The sequence below is a fragment of the Haemaphysalis longicornis genome, unplaced genomic scaffold (genome assembly GCF_048455015.1).
Source record: "Haemaphysalis longicornis isolate Haplotype H1 unplaced genomic scaffold, Haemaphysalis longicornis Haplotype H1 scaffold_1, whole genome shotgun sequence".
Lineage (NCBI taxonomy): Eukaryota > Metazoa > Arthropoda > Arachnida > Ixodida > Ixodidae > Haemaphysalis > Haemaphysalis longicornis.
The window spans coordinates 50,347,337-50,367,114 of NW_027526203.1; the positions used below are offsets into that span (position 1 = coordinate 50,347,337).

Here is a 19,778-nt window from a genome sequence, read left to right on the forward strand (position 1 = left end):
TTCGTGGCCGGAGCATGGTGTTCCCTTGCACTGGTGCCGAAAACTGCGCGGTGCCGGCACCGCGCGGTGTCGACGGGCACCGCGGCGACGCGGCAGTGCGCGTCGCCGAGCTCCCCCAAGTTGTGCTATGGCAAGCGCGCGGAATGTGAAGTACTGCTCGTGGAAGCCTGTCCGAGCTAATCGACGACGATGCCAAGATGCATTATTTTCCACGCGACGACATGCAGCGCTAAACGTAGACTGAGTTTGTGCGCGGCGGCGGCCGCAAGAGCAGTCGCCCAAGCCAGCGGGCTCGGTGCTCGGGTCACCTTGGGTGTTGGGAACTTTAGGCTTAGTATCGTGGCGACTATTTGATCGCTGGTATCTGTAGAATTGCGAATGACCATCCCTTACACAACTTTTCACCACTATCATCCCCTTTTTCGCATATGGAGCTTTATTTTGGCGATAATTTCCGTTCCAGCGATCAGTGACCAAGACATCTGCCGCGGCCTGTTTTGATTCTAGCGCGCAGGTGGCGCCATCTTTCGGCCGCTCGCTGCACCGCGGTGCCGGCAGTGCTGGGTCGTAGCGCCGAACCTCCTCTGCCGGTCAGCGTAGGCTTAATATCACGGCAAATATTTGAACGCCACTTTTAAATTCAGCGCTGATAACAACCCCTAGCACAATTTTTCAACACACTAACAGGCGGGTAAAGCTGGCTCAAACATGTGTCTAAACACAGATGCCGCCATGATGCCACGCTGTAGTTGCCAGATCAGTAGTTGAAGATATGGCTAACAATTTTTCTTGAAAATGAGGCACAAATTTAGGGCCCTAAGCTAAAATTAGGAAACTTTTATGGCAATAACTGTGTTTTTTTATAGGTTTGTATGCTTTTTATTAGTTTTATTGAAGCATTCATGCTTGAACAACAAAAATAAATGAAATATTAAGCAAATAGAGGACGTCGGGCTGAGGCGCCAAATTCAGTTTCGGTATATTGTGTGGAGCGTCAGTCATGTGGGGGTAATTTACAAAGGTTCACTCTAACACGCCTTAGTGTCTGCTGTGTCACTTCGTTGCTTGCGAAGACAAGCTTGCGAAGACTGCCGCCGATACGGAATAAAGCCGCTGTCGCCTATCTTCAAGGACACCTTCTCTACATGTCCGTAGTGGCTGCTGCCAATTTTAACTCGCTGTCAGCCGGTCATATCATGTTACGCGAAACATTTCTGGGCAGATTGGCTCCTTTTGATCGTATATGATTCGTAAATTAAAAACAAACAAATGTACGAAACATTTTACCATGCCTAGCGTATGACTAGGGTCTTGTGTACGGGCGCTGTTATACTTTCACTGAACGGTGTTTTACTTGAGTCAGAGATAAAACAACCCCCAACTAATAATAATAATGGTAACTTTACTTGCACAATAAGGTCGTTGTCTAGAGGAGGACAAGGCGAAGCCGAAAGGTAATCCCGAATGTAGGTGCAGAAATCTCCTGTATGGGTGTGTGCGATTGGTGCATGCTCCTTTGATTGCTGAAACACGCAATCTGAAATTTTCGAGAATATATTTGATTCTTTGCATGACACATTTCTTAAACTCGGCGGATCAGCGACGCTGTTTAATTGCATATACTTGCACCTCTGCTCTCAAATGGCCCATGTATATAACTGCACAGAGGAGTTGGAGGAGGAGTAAACTTCATTCATGTGAGATGGGCACCCGTGCGGTGGGGCGTTAAGAAAAATTATTCTGTCCTTCCCTGGGTGCCTTCGCCAATGAACGGAAACGGCCACTTCTGTTCACGCCCAATTATCAGGACCACCCCGCCTGCAGGCGGTTTTGCCTGAAATGCCTGAGGGTTCGGCCGGAAATCTGTCTGTCAGCAGAAACCGCCTAGGAGGCATGTTGAGGTAACACACATATGCGCTTTCTTGGGTCGCGATGGGACCGTCATGTATGTTGTGCAAGGCGAAGTCGACGAAGGATATACGTCTCCCTTGAAAAGTAAATTAATGTGAGTGTACCTATAACTTGTTATTGTCATTCATTAGTTCAATCATAGTGGTTAATTTTACAACAGCTGCCAAACATAACTATAGCAGGTGAATCAGACTGCCTAGCATGAGACTATCAATTGCTAATATAGAGTATTCAGACACTTAATGTGCATTGCATATGGCATTCATTAAGAAAGCCGACAATAAATTGAACTCTCAATTTTATTATTTGCGACAGTTACATCTGCACGTATCGGTTCAGCCAGGGCCACCTGGAGACGTTCTTCAGCTGTATGCACCAGATAAAAGGAAGGAATGCGATACACGATAGAAGGAAGGAATTCGATATGTGTAGCACAGCCTTCTCATTTATGCCAACATCAAACCGGTGGCCACAAAGGTGTCACACCAGACCTTGTGGAATTTCCACGCTTCCATTCCAGCGTGCTCACAGCAACAAGGATGATGACGAAGTTGCATTACCGAAGCTGGGTTCCAGTAATGCTGTAGCTGATTATGAAAGTTCTGGCTAATGCTCATTCAGATTGTGGTAATCAACATTCTTATTTTCATCAAAAATAATGGGCCATCACAATGCCATCAGCCCGTGTATCATGTGCTTCACACCATAGAGCATACTCCGTGTCGCAATTCCGACAACGAAAAAAATAACTTTGACATTGCCAGCCTTGCCTTCTCATCCTTCCACCGGTTTTGTTTGAGGCGTGAGAAGTTATTTGTGCAAGCTGAGCCCAATAAAATCTTGCGCACAAGTTACTTTTCATGCGTACATTACTCTTTGGCTGCCAGAACAAGCAAAAATAAACACAGAAAAAGCAAGAGGGTCATATGTACAAGCAATTCTCATCCAAGAAATTTTATTTCACCACCAGTAATACCTCCACACCTCTAGGGAAGTTTGTGATGGTAAGAGCAAGGCTAAGATGACCTAATGTGCGACTTCAAAGAAAGGAAGAAACTGTAGAAGAAAGCTAGGGAGGTTAACCAAGGAAAGAGAAGAACTGTTCAGCTGTCTGTGCTACATGTGGAAATGGGAACAGGAAACTTGAAAGGAAAGGACTGGCATAAAATAAAGGATAAAACATTAGGGAGAAAAAAAACATGGCGTGGAAATGGCCAGTACAAAGACAGCACCATGGGCGAAAAAAAGATAGGCATAAAACAAGCAGGCAAAATGACAAAATGGGCAAACGAAGGATGCTGCATGCTGGTAACACCCATACAGCACCTGTGACTGTTTTTCTCTCTTAATCACTTCAATCTGCTTCTTCAAGGCAAGAACTGATTTGGCTACTTCAGCTCCATCTTGTCTAAAACCACTGAAATATGTCTGATTTTCTGTGTACATAATGTAAATAGGGTACATAATTTCTAATTTTTTGAAATTTCTCCTGAAGTGTCTGCTCCTTCGTGGCAAGCTTTCGTGACTAACTGCCTCGTAGAATTGCATTTGCTTTGTTCATTTTTTGCTCTTTTATGCTGCCTCTGCTTGTATTTGTTTATTTCGCTCTTCTCCTCTTCCCGGTGCTTAGGTTTTTTTTATCATAAAACTGTTTTTTCTTCAAAAAGGTTTTTTGCTTATAACCCTGCCTGTTTATTGGCTTTAAACCTGCCATAGCTTTGCTGGAAATAGTTAGTTCCTCACACAATTTTCCTCTTTCTCTATTCTGGGAGAGGGGGCATGAAATTTTAAAAGGTAAAGAGCCCTGCAGCGACTAATGAACACTCGCAGTACTTTCTTTGTAGTTGGAAGTACTTAAAGCTATAGTTCCACAAACCCAGAATGGGAATGCGTGTTCTACTAGATATCTTCTAGTCTCTGGTTTGCTTTTGTTGAGATTTTGTTTAAGCTGCTATTAAATAGATTAATTGCGATCTAATGTTACCTGACAACATTAATCATGTATCTTGTGTGACGTTCAATGCGTGTTCTACATGATATCTTCTAGTCTCTGGTTTGCTTTTGTTGAGATTTTGTTTAAGCTGCTATTAAATAGATTAATTGCGATCTAATGTTACCTGACAACATTAATCATGTATCTTGTGTGACGTTCCCAAGCATACAATCAATGACAAATCTTCTAAGCGTACCTAGAAAAAGGGAAAATCTCTCGAGTGAGTTTTATGATGCACATAACATAGTAATATTAAGCTTGGGTATTTCATGGTTATTAAATCTAAGCTAATGCAAGGGCCACTACCTAAAAGAATTTCAACTGGAGGAAAAAGTGGACACACGTGCTGCAGGGGCCTCGTATACAGGCACAGGCACAGGCACAGGCACAGAAAGCGTGTTTGTTTAGCATAAAGTGCAGTCACAAATACGATTTCCATTTACATGCACTTCTTGGAAGCGTTGTCCAGTTCGAACTTCCATTCGCTAGGAAAGCAAGTACAGTGGAATCTCGGTGATACGAATTCGGTTCATACGAATTTCGTTGTGATACGAATTTTTAAAATTCCCCGGCGAAAATGCATTGTATGCAATGTAAAAAAATTCGGATGATCCGTACGCATTTACCACTCCGGTGCGGGTGATACGAACACGCGAGCCGCGAGCAGACGACTGCAGTGTGGACGGGAGGCGGGAGTGTTAGTGCGGCCGTGGTTGCGCGCGGGCACAAAAGCATTGAGCGTGAACCGCATGGAGCGTTTTTTGCTCGCGAAAACGCGCCGCGCACGCCACAGGCGTGCTGACCCTGCCGCATAACCATCTGCACGCGCCGCGGCCGGCGGTGGCAACATGGCGGCGGCTTCGGCCGCGAAGTGGTGTCGGGAGCTCGAGCGACCGCTTCTGAGCGCTCTCTAAAATATCACTCAAGGCACGCACGAAGTTGCTTGAGCGGTGAAGGAGCTCAATAATGTAAGTGAAAACGATACTATAAAACGTTGTCCGCGCCGCTAGTGAAAGCGCCCGTTCAATATCTGCTGGGGTGTTAGGCCTAAACATCTCCGGCGGGGCCACCGGAAAAACTGCCGCCATGAAGAGCGCACCTCGCCATTGGCGCAAGTCGGCAGGCTCCTCCCACTGCCGCGCGCGTCGGGCGTCATTTTCCGAGCGAGGTAGCATCTGTCGCGGCATCGCCTCCTGTATTTTTTACAGGAGGCGATGGTCGCGGGGGCAATGCGGTTCGCGTGCGCACGTCGCTTCGAAGGTGAGTACGCGTTCTTTCGACTCCCGCGTTTACGATTCGGGACGGCACCCCGGCGCCAGCCTCTGCTGGGGTGGTACCTCTGCCCACGGCATGGTTAGAGCGGCGGCGTGCGCGCGTTGGTATCGACACCGCGCGCGCCGCCGCCCTAGCCCCGACCGGGCGTGCACATCCTGCTCAGCCGGCTCAGCCTCGGTTGCCCCCAACGTTGCCGTGAACGGCAGTGGGAGGAGCCTCATGTCTTGCGCCAATGGGGAGACGTGTGCCTCATGGCGGCGATTTCGAAGCGCTCGCAGCTGGGCCACCTCTGCGGCGCATATTTGGCGCGGATGATATTTTATAGCGCAGTTTTCTCCCACTTTGTGAGCTCTTTCCCGCATGAGCAATTTAGTTTACACCTTGAGCTGCGTTTTAACAAAAAGTTACAAGCGGTCGCTGAAGCTACTTGCACCTCTTCACGGCAACAGCCGACGCCTTGTTGCCGCCGCCTGTTACATATGCGCGGCACTATTCCATTTTTTCTCGTTTTCTGATGATACGAATTTTCGGGTGATACGAATATTTTTGCCGCCCCTTGAGATTCGTATGACCGAGATTCCACTGTAGTTGTAGAGAGCACCTCAATAAATTGGGAAAACAATCAGCTGACGCATACAGGGGGGGGGGAGGCGTGTGAAACATGTTAAAATAGCGCTGTACAGACGGGACAACTAAGAAAAGACTACACAGGACTAGCGCTGCATATCAACTGAACTCTTTTACCACACACAAAATGATACATACAGAAACAGCGCATGCGCGAATACGGGAGAAGCCACCGGGGAAAAAATCAATCAGGGGGAAGTGATTTCTTTTTAAAGAAAGAAGGAAAATAAATGGACTGGGGATATTATTAAGCTCTCATGGGAGCTCACCTGCATTTAACACAGCCCGGAAGCAAGCATAGTAGGGGAAATAGGACAGGAGAGAGAAAAGTAAAGATTAGAAAGGTGAGGAAAGAGTAGAGAAGAGTAGTTCCACTGTGGTCGATTCCGTCGCACACAACACACCACGAACACTGTTGGCTGGCGTAACGCTGCGTCCGGCAGACGAGAAACCTCGAAAGGAACGGTGAAGCGCGGAGGCGAGCTTGGTGCGACAAAGAGCGAAGTCTGTGGCGGTTCCGACGGCTTTGGAGACGGGTACTATGGTCCCTAGAAATATTTGCTAGTCTGCCGTCCACGCGCTTTCTCGATGGGAAGGCGTGTCCGCGCCGCTGATGCACGCACAGCGCTGCCCAAAGGGCGCTGCGAGCAATCGGAGCGCCCGAGCAGCCAGAGCGAGAGCGGCCGCAGGCCGGCCTGTGACGCGCTACTGCCGCGGAGCGCGAGCGCGCATCGTGGTTTGTCGGCCACTTAGAGCGGTGAAATCAAATGGTACGAAGTACATCAGCTCACAATTGAAGGTACGATAGTACTATAAGACCTTTTACTTTCACGCCCCGAGTTTTTCGTGAATTGGGCTAAGGCCGCTGAATTTCGCGAGTGAGACCGAAGGATGAAACCGCAGCAACCAGCGTAGCCGTTTCACCACCACAGCTAGAACCATTATTAAAGTGAAGCTTTCTATGTCTCACTGATGGCCTATGTCGCCTCGAAAAAGCACTGCAAGAAAGCCAACTGTCTCTGACGACAGTGATGTTTGTGAGTAAAGTGGAGAGGGGAAAAAAACGCTTCCCGTGGTCAGAATCGAAGCTGACTCCATCGCGTTATAAAGCCGACGTCTATCTCATTGCGCAATTCCAACATGGTCAAAGCAGTTTGGATTTGGAGAGGAGTGCATGGACGTGCACATGTAATTAGTCAGAAAAATTATCCACTCCTCCACTCTGCAACGATGGTTGAACACGAAGCTTTCTTCGCGTGAAATCAAACGGCAAAGGGTCGATGTCAAATCCGGCGCGATCATAAGTCCAAAATGCGTGCGACTCAAAGTCAAAGCTCAATGAGTCAATGTCAAAACTCAGACGACAGCGAATCGCTCACAAGAAAGCTTCGCATTCAACCATCTTCGTCGTCAGACAGAGGGGTGTATGATTTTTTTACGCAATGTTCAGACAGTGAGATACCGTTCAAAAAGAGCTCCCTGCGGCACCATAATCTGCGTTTGTTCCACATCGAAACTACCGGGTCATTCCCGAACGTCATTGACGGTGACAAGCATGCAGCCGGCTGGTAGGCTGACAAGAAGAAAAGCGAAAGCTTGAGTAAAATGTTGTGCCAGCAAAAACTTGTTCGTAAATACTTTGGGCAGAGTGCGGGGGCAGGGGGGATAAAGCAAGGTATATATGGTCATGATAGTATAAATAAACCTCAATATTTTTACTCCTTGGTTTCAAACAGCCGCGAATATAATGATTGGCCATAACACAAATATTCTGCTGTTTTGATTTCCCCGCGTACGTCTCGCAATTCACCCCGAGTGTGTGGGTGATCAAAAAGAACGTGTGCATTGAGGAATGCAAGCGAAGTTACTGATTTGCAGCCGGGTGTTATTAAAAATCAGTTTCACGTACCCAATGCTGGCAAATGTTTCAAATCGTGGTATTCACGAAAATTACAGGCACGCAAAAGAGGTTTGATAGTACCCAAATTTCTGAAAATCTCGAGGTAAGCGCAGTGTTGGGTTAAGCGAAATGCCAAAAATGTATGGCCAGATCACTGGAATAAGAGCTAGTGCTGGTAACAAATGCTCCAATGGACAGGGACGCTTCCGGAATACAGGCAAAATAATTTGCAGAAAAAAAACAATTTTTTTAGGTATTGCGGAAAAAGAACTGCGTGATGCTCGCCTGTTTCGCCTTCGCATCTGGTCCCAAAAAAGTGTTCTCGAGCTTCTCAATGCCGCATCAACTGTTGGTAGCCAACGCTATATTCTATCTTTCTGTGAAACAGGCAAAGCATGTTTTTCTTGTTCCTGCCGTTTTTGGCACTTCTTAGACACGTCTTTGTCCACATGATCAGAAGCGTCTTCCCCAGCTATATCAACGATGTAAGCGTTGGACAGCACTCCGCTAACGGGACATCGGCCGCGCACAGTGCGTACCCCGCGCAAATTTGCCGTTCGCGATGGTGTTCGGCGCGTAATGGGAGCTATGCTTTAACCGAGAGCTTATGAGATGCCTGCAGCGGATGTTGCATTGCATCCTCTTTGTCAACATTTCGAGATATCCGTGATCCCCGAAAAGACGTTTCGAGACAAAGGGTGGAAGATGTCGCCTATGGCAGATATATGCACGGCAAAAAAAGGTTTCGACGTAACCGATATTTCGAGATATCCGAGTTCGAGTTATGGAGAAATCACTGTATCTGATGACTGAAGGTGATAAAACTTCGTATTTATGTGCACACATCTTGTTTTTTTATTCGGCATTTACATTTAACAGATTCCAAGTTGACTGAACGTAACTGAGGGGGCCGCGAAGACGTGCGCTTAAGCGCCTCCAGATCAACGATGCGAAAGGTCAGAAGGCACCGGTTCCAGCTGCTTTTTTACATACACGTACAGGCGATAACATCTTGGGAAACTTGCAAAGGAAGACGGTTCCAAAGAGCCATACAAAAAAGCGGAGCGCCGACACACCACACACATTTTCACGTGCTGACTAATCCATCAGTTAACAACGGCGGGGGTATTCACAAAGAACGGTTGTTTGCTTGGTAATGTAGCTGAAGTCCCACATGATGCTTCCAAGCTGGAAAACGGTGCCGTGCCGGCAGTGTTCCCGAAGTCCCCGTGTATGTGTCGAAATGGGTTCGATACATACTCGGGGGCGAGCGTAGCGACACGATTCCGCGGTTTTTACAAGGCTCGATCCTTCATAATACGCGAAAACGTACTGCTGTCACTTCACGCTACGGTTAAAACTCTTCGTACTGGTAAGAACCAACTTATTTGGCTACTTTGTTTTGTCGACAGAAACGGATAGGGTTCGAAAAGGGGCAGTTAAAATGGGCTGAACCCGCCCAGAAATAGGGCAGAACTTACGAAGGCTGCAGCGGCACGGCAGAGCGCCGTCCGCCGCTGCCCATCGCGCCGGCCGGCCACCGCGCTCCGATTGACTGCAGCGCCACCGCTGCATGCATCACGAAGGAGCCCCCTTCGCGGCCGGCGGACGGCAGACTAGCACATATTTCTAGGGACCATACGGGTACTGAGGGGACGGGAGCTGGCACTCGACTGCCCACACCAGCAGAGCGAAAGCCGGGCGACATCCAACGGCCCGCGCTTGCAACGGGCCGCCGAAATGAAGCCCCTCCGAAGCACAGGAGCACGAAAAAACACGTCCGCTCAACTCCGAAGCGACGACTGAACTCCACTGACGCACCCTCAAAAGCTACCTCTCCGAGCGTACGAAGTACCCGCTAATCTACGCGCTACCCTTCTCAGTTGCGAAGAGTGCAAAACTGCATCCAACGCGACAGCATGGCACAAAAGTTCGCTACCTACCACAGGAAAAACTTCACACAACGTTTCTGCACAGCAAAGTTTTCACGGCGCACTCACAAGCAACCATGCAAGCAACGGTGGCTGCCATGACGGAATGCGTTGGTTACTAGGTGAATACCGACTACTGCCGCCAACTCTAGTAGGCAAAAAGGCAGCGGGCAACGCTGTGAGGGTGGCATTATGTCAGCGCCCGGGTGTAGCACGGTTTCAATGCACGGGCTGGCCGGGCAGCTTTTCCTCTAGAGTCAGTAGTATTAACTCTATGCACACTAACATCTACTTTCTCGCATGTGGAACTTCTTTTTCGCGATCAGATTGATTAGAAGAGTGGCGACAAGCTGTTGCTATCACGGTCTGCGCCGGTTCGAGCCGCAGTGATATTAAAAAACGGACGCCGGCGAAGACATCGCCGGCCTAATCGCCTGGCTAAATAAAGTTGTTCTGTCTGTCGGGTGGCAGCGACTCATCCGAGTCTGACGATTCAGACAACATGTCGACTGTGCGGGCGAGTACGGACCATGTGCAATCGTAGCAGACGATGCGACGAACGTCGCTGATGTCACGGGTGAGACCGTGACGTAAGGCTGGCCTTCGAACGGCCATTTTCCCGCGCGGCGACCAAATTTAAAACTGGTTGCAATAAACGGGCTATAATTAATTCTGTGTTGGCGGCTGACGGCTTTCGGTTCGATTTTCGTAATTACTCGGCCAATAGGTATTCCTTACAGCCTGAAAACTGAAAGTGAGAAATTTCGTGTCAGTACTCCTTTAGTGAAACTACACAGCATTTGGGAGTTTCTTGTGCTGATTTGAGATCTGCAATTAGATTTTTTCAAGTTCATTATTTTTTTAGATAATTAAGAATTAATTGCCATTATTTTGGGTACCAACTACAAAATAACCACTCAATACAGAATGGTGATTCCCACGTGGCTAGGCAGACAAATGACTAAAGAATACAACGTAGGAAAAACTTTTTTGATTTACTGATTTTTGGCCATTTTACAACACGCTGATCTTCACTCCCCCATCTGCCAAGAATGGTTACACGGTGGTGTCAATTGAACACAAGAATAATTTTCCAGGGCCTCCACTTGAAAATTTGTTTCCGACATTGTATTCTACACATATTTAGGTATCAGGAGCAAAAAAATTGCAGTCATACTTACTCCGAGTGCCGAGATATCCATCAACAAAACGCCAAGTTTGCGTTGCAAGAAAAGTGCCCTTTTACCATTGAATTCTGCGCAATCTGAACTGCTGAGTGCACTTTAAAATGCTATTTACAATAAAATACGGTGCCCCTTGATGAGCAAATCTGCAGGCTGACATAAAAATGGCCGTGGATGCAGAAAATGCCATTTTTCAGACAACGATTTTTTTTAACGTTTTTCGGCCACAAAGACCCATGTGCCCCCTTAATTCTGTAAATAATGAACTAACAACAGGCGCAGCTTTCAACATGTGATATTTCAGACCATACAAAATTCAACAAGTTGGACAAGTTATCTACGAGGTTGTCCCCGACGGTGACAGCCAAACACAACGAGCAGCGCAGCCTGGGGTTGCACATATGGTTCGCCTCCAGCAATTAGCTAAAAGACTTTCTATTGTTTTGCAAACTGCTTTGTTTTAGCATTGGGTCGATGAACTACTAGAGGGGGATAATTCCACAAACTACTTCTTGACAGGGAAAGGGTGTCATGTTTGACCTGGACTGTCCTTGTTTGGTCTACAAAGTTCTCGATACAAACGGATGTTTCTACAAAGGCGAGCGGTCCTAGATAAATACATGCACAGCAAACGCCATGGCATTCTGTTCGCTGCCATTTCTTGGCTGCTTGTTTGACATTTGTGTTTTTCTTCTAGTTTATTGTGTAGCACAAGCTCCCGTCAATAAACTTCCATTGCCTCGTTCTTGGTTTTGTGACAATATTATCTAAACCTTGCCAATACACGCTGATGTGGAATTGTACGGTAACAAAAGTGATCGCTATCAAGCCTGTATGCTTACCCACGAGCTGCCCGCTGCCCCAGACGAAGGGCAGGAACTGGTAATCGTCGAGGCTCCACACCCCGTGGCTCCCTGCAGGCTCCATGCGGTACTCCAGCTGCAAGTGACGCACCAACTCCAGGTACCTGCGGCCAAGGAACAGCACAGCTTCCCCATTTGGCATTACTTTGGAACCAGGCAAAGTAAAAGAGCATGTTCACTTATACCATCCTCTGTGGCACGTACCATCTCCCTTATCAGAGGCTGTACAACAACAACAAGCAGACCCCCAGGTGGCCAGGGAGTCAACAGTCACATTCAACTGTCTTCTTTTGGCTGCTAAAACATCTTGGAAAACCTCGATGTGCTACAGTACTGAATTTACATGATTGTAAATGTAAACTGACACCCCCCCCCCCCCCAAGTCGAAAAAAAAAAAAAAAAAAAACGGAAACGACGTACTGGTGGAAGAGTTTTAAGTTCCAAAACGAAAATTTATTGCCTAGTGGCTACACTACTCGTCCCCACTTCTGTCGTTGTCCTTGCTAGTGGTGCTGTTGTCGCCGCTGTTGTCGACCGCACCACAACGTCGTTAGGAACAGCCGCCCACGCTGAGAGCAGCACCCTACTGCACACAGCCATCAGGGAGGCTCTTTTCACACGCCCTGTTGGCGTATTCGCAGCAAAGCACGTCCTTGCAGGGCTTGTTCGCACTGATATCCAGAGGTTGAAAGGAATCACAATTGCATACCTGCCAGGTTCGCCGAGATGGCATTAGGGAGATCTGTCCCGGGGGGGGGGGGGGGGGGGGGGGCGAGAAGGGGGAGGGGGAGGGAGGCATACAAAAATGAGTAGCAACAGAATGGAAAATTCTTAAGTCCATCGTGTACACAGATTCCCTAAGTGTTGTACAGGCACTGTCATAAGGAAGGTCATCTAAAAACTATGTGATCAATGCTCTTTTCAAGCTGCCAATAACTGCATATGCCTCAAATCTTCAAATAACTATATGCTGGGTACCAGGACACTGTAGAATCCCTCGCAATGAGGCCGCCGATCAAATGGCTGGTGATGATGCTCTCGTGACTACAGTTGACATCACAACAGTACCTTACACCTCCCTAAGGACACACATCAGACGACAGCTTCGTAACACATGGCAATTGCACTGAAATCAACAGACAGACAACAAACTACATGTAATCAAACCACAATTGGGACGCTACACAACTGACTCACACAACAAATACACTGAAGTCGCCCTGGCCAGGCTGTGGATAGGCCACACACATGCAATACACTCCCACCTGCTCACTGGATCTTTGCGACCCACGTGTAGCAGGTGTGGAAGGGACCTATCCGTAGTCCACATACTAATCACATGCAAGGCACTTGACACAACACGACACAAACATTTCCCCTAATTATATAGACGACACATTCCACTGCACCCATCATACTTTTTATCCGATGAACCAATGTTTTCTAGTCAACGTGTTGTTTTTAAGTTTTTTGCTGAGGCAAAGTTTCTGCAGCTCTTGTCATATCACGTGTAATCATCCTGGCCCTATACACCAGCCATCTCCATTGTCTTTTGTTTTGCATCACTTTTACTTTTAGTCACATGTTTTAGTATGTACGGTCTCATCAAAATTCAGTAACTTCTTATCTGGCGCTCTTTGCCCTTAGTCGGCCTTGCGCCATTAACACTTTGAGGGTTTTTGCCGTACGTGTACTGCGGCGGTTTTCCGTCCCGCAAGGTTTTTGCCGTACGGGTACGATTTCGAGCATCCGTTTCAAATTTCGCGCCATATTAACGATGCATGCTCTCTGGGAGGTGCTGCCACCTCCTGGGACTTACAAGAAGTATTTGAAATTTGATTGTGCTACCTTCTTGCGGTGAAAAACAGAACTCTCTGGCTTCGGTGCGTTACGGCGTCTGTATGTGTCAACGCGTTTCGTGGTTTCAGTTTCGCCACGTGATCGCATCGGAGGCGCGTGAAACTTGATCGGCGCTCGCTATCAGGAGCGGCGGAAGTTGATTTCGATCTATATTGGCGCTGCTATTATCTTGTTTATTACCCACGCTCACTAGGTATTCTTGCCCTCCTTGCTTGGAACTGAAATAACCTAATCGGAGACTCCGTTGCGGGGGCGGCGGAAGTTGATTTCTATCTACATTGGCGCTGCTATTAGCTTGTTTATCACCGGCGCGCATGAGTTATTCTCGCTCTCCTCGTTTACTGGGTTGCCTTCGAGTTCTTCAGATGCACGGCAAAGCGGCGATATGGCCCAACGAACTGCCCGCTCTGATGACACCAACTGCGATGACTCTTCTGACTCTGAGTTTGCTCCTTTCACCGAGTATGAATCGGAAGACAGTCTTTCTTGGGAAGAAGACAGCTCATTTTCGGACATGCGCTTTATGCATGCAGACTGCGGTAAGGCACTGTCCGTAGACCCGTGTTTCAAGGAATACCACACTCTGAAATACCATTGAACATTTTAAAGACGATAGTCTTTCTTGGGCTACTTAAGGGGACACGCGGGTCGAAAAAACGCGATTTTTTCGAAATATACCGATTTTTTGTTTTCCCTTGCATTAGCATCTTTGACTATCCTTCTTTCATGGGTAAAAAAATGAAAACGAAATACGAACAAGAACTTAGTGAAAAATGTGTCTGAATGACTCGCGGTGACCCAAGAAATCGCGCAATCAAGCCAAATTTCAGCCAGGTTTGAGAATTTATTCCGCACGGCAGCGTGGCTCGCCGCCATTTCGGTCACTTGAGAGAGGTAGATCAAGCCTTCTTCTCTCGACTGAGCCGCTCGCCAGCTTCGTATCTCCGCGTAAAAAAAATAAAAAAAATGTTTCTTCCCGCTTGTTTTGCGAGCTCCCACTGGGCATTTAAATCACGTGACGCGAAAGCAGGACCGCCATTGGCTCTTGCCGCTTGTGAGCCGCCATCGCCCGCATCGTTCCGTTCGCTACTTCGCGCTATCTTTTCTATTTCCTTATCAAGTGTTTTTAATCGTCAACGGTGAGGAGAAGCGTGACTTTTGTCGCCGGAAGCAACGTACTTCATGCCGGTACAAAGGAAAGCGCAAGCGGCGCAGCATTGTGACGACCACGGCCAATGCCGGCACGACCGGCACCGTGAGGCCTAACGGCGCCGGGCCTTCAAGCGTTGCAAGCGCGGCTCTACCAGGCGGGGCTGATTTTATCAGCGAAGATATCGGCTTTATAAGCGCATCGGAGAAGCAGTCGGCAGCCTTCCAAGGTGAGGAGACAGCCAGCCACGGGAGCGGTGCAGTTATCTGTGACGTCGGCGCTCTGACTGACCTTGAGTGGCGCCGTGCGCGCGACGTGCGGGAAGTGCGAACTCGTCGTAGTTGAGGTTGCGAACAAGCGGAAGGGCCTCGCATCGGTACTGGAACTGAAGTGCAAAAACGAGAAGTGCCCTGCGGGAGTGGCTGCGGGAGTGATTTTTTCTGTTCACTCGTCGCAGCGCGCTGCCGCCGTCGGTCGCGGAGGCCGCAAACCAGAACTCTGCAGGGGAAGTCCCGTTATAGTTTCGCCGTCAATGTGAAAGCGGTACTCTCTGCACGCGCGGTTGGCATCGGACACGATCAGCTGTGCAGGTTTTGTGCCATTCTTGGTCTACCAAAACCACAGCATCAAAAGAAGTTCTACAACACTGCCAAAAGTTCATGTTGCGGCCTCAAAAGGCGTCTCTGACAACCTTGCTGAAGCAAGGCAAGTAACTGCATTGCAAGCTGGTCAGACTGACCTCAGTGTGATTTTTGATGGTACTTGGCAGAAGCAAAGACACGAGCCACAACAGTGTTGGCACTGCCATTTCTCTTGACACTGGTCCCTGCCTGGATTTTGAGGTGCTGTCAAACTACTTGTACTTGTAGCCGCCACCAAAAGCTTGATTAGCAAGAGGAGGAAGTGTGGCAAGCCTTTCATGCCTCTTGTGTGTGAAAAAAATGTCGACTGCTCATCCCATGCCATGGAGACGGAAGCAGCACTGTGCATCTGGCACAGGACGCTATCGTACAACCTGCAGTTCACTGTAGTGGAGACTGCCACTGCCCTCGCAGGGTTGTGGTTCAACAGGGGCCACACAAGCTTTGAGCAAGTTCTCCAAGAACTGGGAATCTTCCCTTCAGAAGAACTGGTCAGACTAAGCAATGCAAGTGACCATCGGAGGATCAGGCAGATGTGTGCCAAGCTGACTGCTAAGGTTAGCCCCATTGCCGCAGCCTGGTGAAACGGTCCCATACCAAGGACTACCCCAGCAAAAACCGTGAGGGTGCAACTTATGCAGCAGGAGCATTCTAGTTTTAGTACCTCAATGTGGACATTTCAGACTGTATCCCCACCAAATTTCATGTTGTTCGAGCAAGAGTTTCTGAATCTGCCGAAGAAATAAACTTTCAATTGCGTTTTTCTCAGCTTGTTGTTTTTGTCCGTTTTCTGAGTTTGTGCACACTTATTTTCCCACTTAAAGTTGTCGTATCAGGATGAAATTTTGCACAGATGTTCATTATAACACGTAGAGTGCACAAATCTTGTTCATTATGCAATTTGTGTCCTTAGATATTTCTGACGGTCATAAAACAAAAATATACAGAACAAAAAAAGGCACACTACCAGTCATTTTTTTTTCGTGGTAAGGAAAATGATGATAAGGCTTTTTCAGGTAGATTTGTGCACTCTGCAGTTCATAAGGAACCACCTAGGCTATTTTAAAAGTTTCAGAAAAAATTTTTACTATAAAAAAAAGTGTGCACAAAAAAGCCATTTTTCTGAAAGTCATGCTGCGTAACAATTTATCCGGAGCAGCTATTCAAAATCTGATTACATATATGACCAGAGGAGCTCAATCTCTACAAGCTGTGAAAATTTCAGCCTCCTAACTTCATTATTAAAAAAAAAGTTGTTTGGAGGAGCACGTCCCCTTAAACCCAGAAATTTTGGTCTGTCTGTATGTCTGTCCGTCTGTCTGTCTGTGACTCAATTCAGCCACCCGGCCAAAGCAAAACAATGCCTGCGTAATAGTCTTATATAGTCACAGCTAAATCTACCCGTCTATGTCCGGTGTAATGTTCATACTTCTCAACATTGTTAAAGAACAAGACATTACGCAAATACGAGACAACAAATCAATGCAGAAGTGATATTTGCATCGTTCCTTTATAAAAATTCAAACATGCTTCACTTTTGCGAAATTAAATACTTCATCAATTGCAGAAAAAGAATTCACTCCGCCGTCGCCTGCTGTCGCCCGAGCCACTATAGCTTCTTGCGCCATTTTAAGAAAGCAACCGGCAACAGCTACGCAAGGTTCCACTATATAGGTTCCACGTTCTGCTTGCAACGCACGTGGAGTAGGGAAACGCGGTTCTATAAACGTTGAAGTAGGTAGGGCGCATCGATTAACATGCGTCTTCGCCGTACGGCAGCGTTCGCATCGAGACGCCCAATTTGGAGCACTGGAACGCGGGAAATTTAGAATGATTTAAGCAAACATTTGGCGTCTTTACCTTGGGAGGAGCGCGACACAAGAGGAACAACATGAGAGGTGAGCGGTAAAGAGAAGGGAGGCATTTACTTCGCAAAAGCCGATAAAGACTATCGTCTTTTGACGGCATTTGCAACGAAAGGAGCAGATACGCGGCCAATTTTTTCAGTTCTAAGTGATGCTGACCCCAAAATACTGTTCCTGATAATTTTTTACCATTTAATCCTGACTTCAGACATTTTGTACATTGCAAATCCGCAATAAACTAATTTAACCACCAGGGAAAGTTTTTAAAAAAAAAATTCGACCCTCAAAGGGTTAAGCACGAACCATCATCATCATCAATGATTTACATTTACATGCATTTCTAATTTAGTTACAACAGAGTAGGAGCTGCACTGTTTCGTCCAAACTACTAACGAGCTACACGACTGGTCAACTGGTAAATCTTCGATGCGGCTGACGTCGCCTTTTGCCGAGCATAACAATGTTCGTTCCTGCTACACTTCGCCAAAAGAACGCGACTAAGCTCGGATTGTGCGAGAACTTGATGCTCGGAACTGGGTCAATTTTGTTTTACCGTGCTGAAAGTCTTCTCGCATTCAGCGTTTCTGTGGTACTGACCAGTTCAACTTGTGCGCATTGCGAACTATGCTTCACAAGTTATTACGATGTTCAGTGGTGTAGGATGCGATTGGGTTTTCAGGTAGCTCCAGCGCAATGTGGCTAGTCTGGGAGAAAGGTTTAGCCAAAAACGGGTGTGTATTTGGGAGATTTTTGTTTCGACCGTACAAACGTACAAAACCATCAAAATCCGGGAGTCTCCCAGATAATTCGGGAACCCTGGCAGGTATGCAATTGCAGGGAAGCTGCCAGGAATCATGAGCATGTCCGTGTTCTCCTTCCACAGCTCCGCCTTCACCTTGGCCGTAAGGTGGCTTCGAACTGAATCCAAAACAAGGTGGTTTGGAGCGTCTTTTCTGAGGGACCCCCCCATCTGCCTCAGAAGCCACACTAGCTGGTACCACTTGACCACCATGTTTTTCGTCATGTAACCCTTTTCACTGACGTGTACAACTACGCCTATTGAAAACACTTCTGAGGGTGTGTGGGCAGAGCTTGGTGTCATCTGCCAAGCATAACAGCATGACTGTGAATCAAAGCTTTTCATTGCCTGTCATGAGAAGCTGCCACTAGGCCATGCCCACATGTCGACGTCAATCAGAACTGCCCACATCACATGCATGCCGCGCCTTATCATGGCCGGGCTAGAGTGGGCGAGTGTATGTGCTCTTGCCCAGCCGTGGCTTTATCTTGCCTCGAACGGAAAGTAGGGTGGCATTCATAGAGTGACGTCCCTACGTGGGCATGGCTTTGCGGCGCTTTGCAGCTGCCGAGCTCCAGATGCGCGCGTCCGGAGGACCCAAGTACTGAGACCAGAGGTCTGCAGGCAATTACATTTTCGGAAATCTAACACTGGATATCAAGTTGACTGATGATCCTCTACAATTTCCACATTACAATCACACGTTTAAGTGCAATAATTAAAGATTTAATTAACAAGCACCAGTAACTGTTGCCCTGAATAGCCATTGGAACTCGTTTTATTGCATCTGCCATGGCCTCTGCAAGAAAAACAATTTTACCTCCGAAAACAAATTTGAGAAATTCCTTGTAGTCTTCCCTGAAACACCGTGAAACCTGCATGCAGACAAATATGCAAGCCAGCTAGAGTTTTCCGCAAACAGGGGTGAGACAGCTGAATCAGATTTGGGAGCAGTTTTTGGAGCAGCAAAATCTCGATTTTGGAGCAGAAGAACCTTGATTTGGAGAAGAAGAACGACATTTATTATGTCACCTTAGGAGCCTAAAAATCAAATTTTTGGCTACTCGGATCGGACAAGTGCCCTTTTTAATCCATTTTGACATACATAACAGTGAAACAGCCTTTCAATAAAGTTTTTTCTACCAGAGTACCGCGACGTACGAACTTCACAACCTTTTTACAAACCATTTTTAAATTTTTTGGCTCAATGCATAGAGAGCTTAGAGTTCCGTTGAAAATATATTGCAAAACATTGAACAAAATGCAGAACTAAGCAATCGTAAGGAATTTTTAATATCATGTGAATGCCGAAATATTTACTTTTGTAACTCCATAGTCGACTTTACGCACAAGTGTAGAGCCACAACCAAAGTTGCGCAAAACGAGGTGACAGTCATCGCACCCTACCAGCCTTCCCATTTCAATCCCAAAGGTAAACAAACGTTCACTATGATCATAATTTCAGTAAAATTGGTATGTTCAGCCACCTCCCTTTTGGCATTAAATTTCACTTTAGATAGATGGCCCATCATTACTTGTGTGCAATAACAGCCCGTCCCGCTATAGGACACTGCTTCAACGTTTTGCGGCGATGTAGCCTCCACCGCCAGTTTTGCAGTGTCGATCGGCCCATTCCCGCCACTCGCAAGCTTGCTGTCAAAGGCAGCAATAACTAAGCGTTTTATAAAACCGCAATGAGACCGAAATTTCCTTTCAAGCACGCACCGCGCCTCACACTCAAGGCCGAAACACGGCGAATTCGTGGGCACCACGGTTCTG

At 47.3% G+C, this 19,778-nt stretch overlaps 1 protein-coding gene across 1 annotated transcript in view; it reads right to left on the minus strand.

The window, feature by feature from the left end:
- The window catches only part of LOC144176234 (serine/threonine-protein phosphatase 2A activator-like), an 85,987-nt gene that overhangs the window by 26,735 nt on the left and 39,474 nt on the right, over window positions 1-19,778 (minus strand). The window contains exon 7 of the mRNA XM_077705201.1: window positions 11,664-11,788. Coding sequence (XP_077561327.1) covers window positions 11,664-11,788 — 125 coding nt within the window. The remainder of the gene's footprint in view (window positions 1-11,663; window positions 11,789-19,778) is intronic.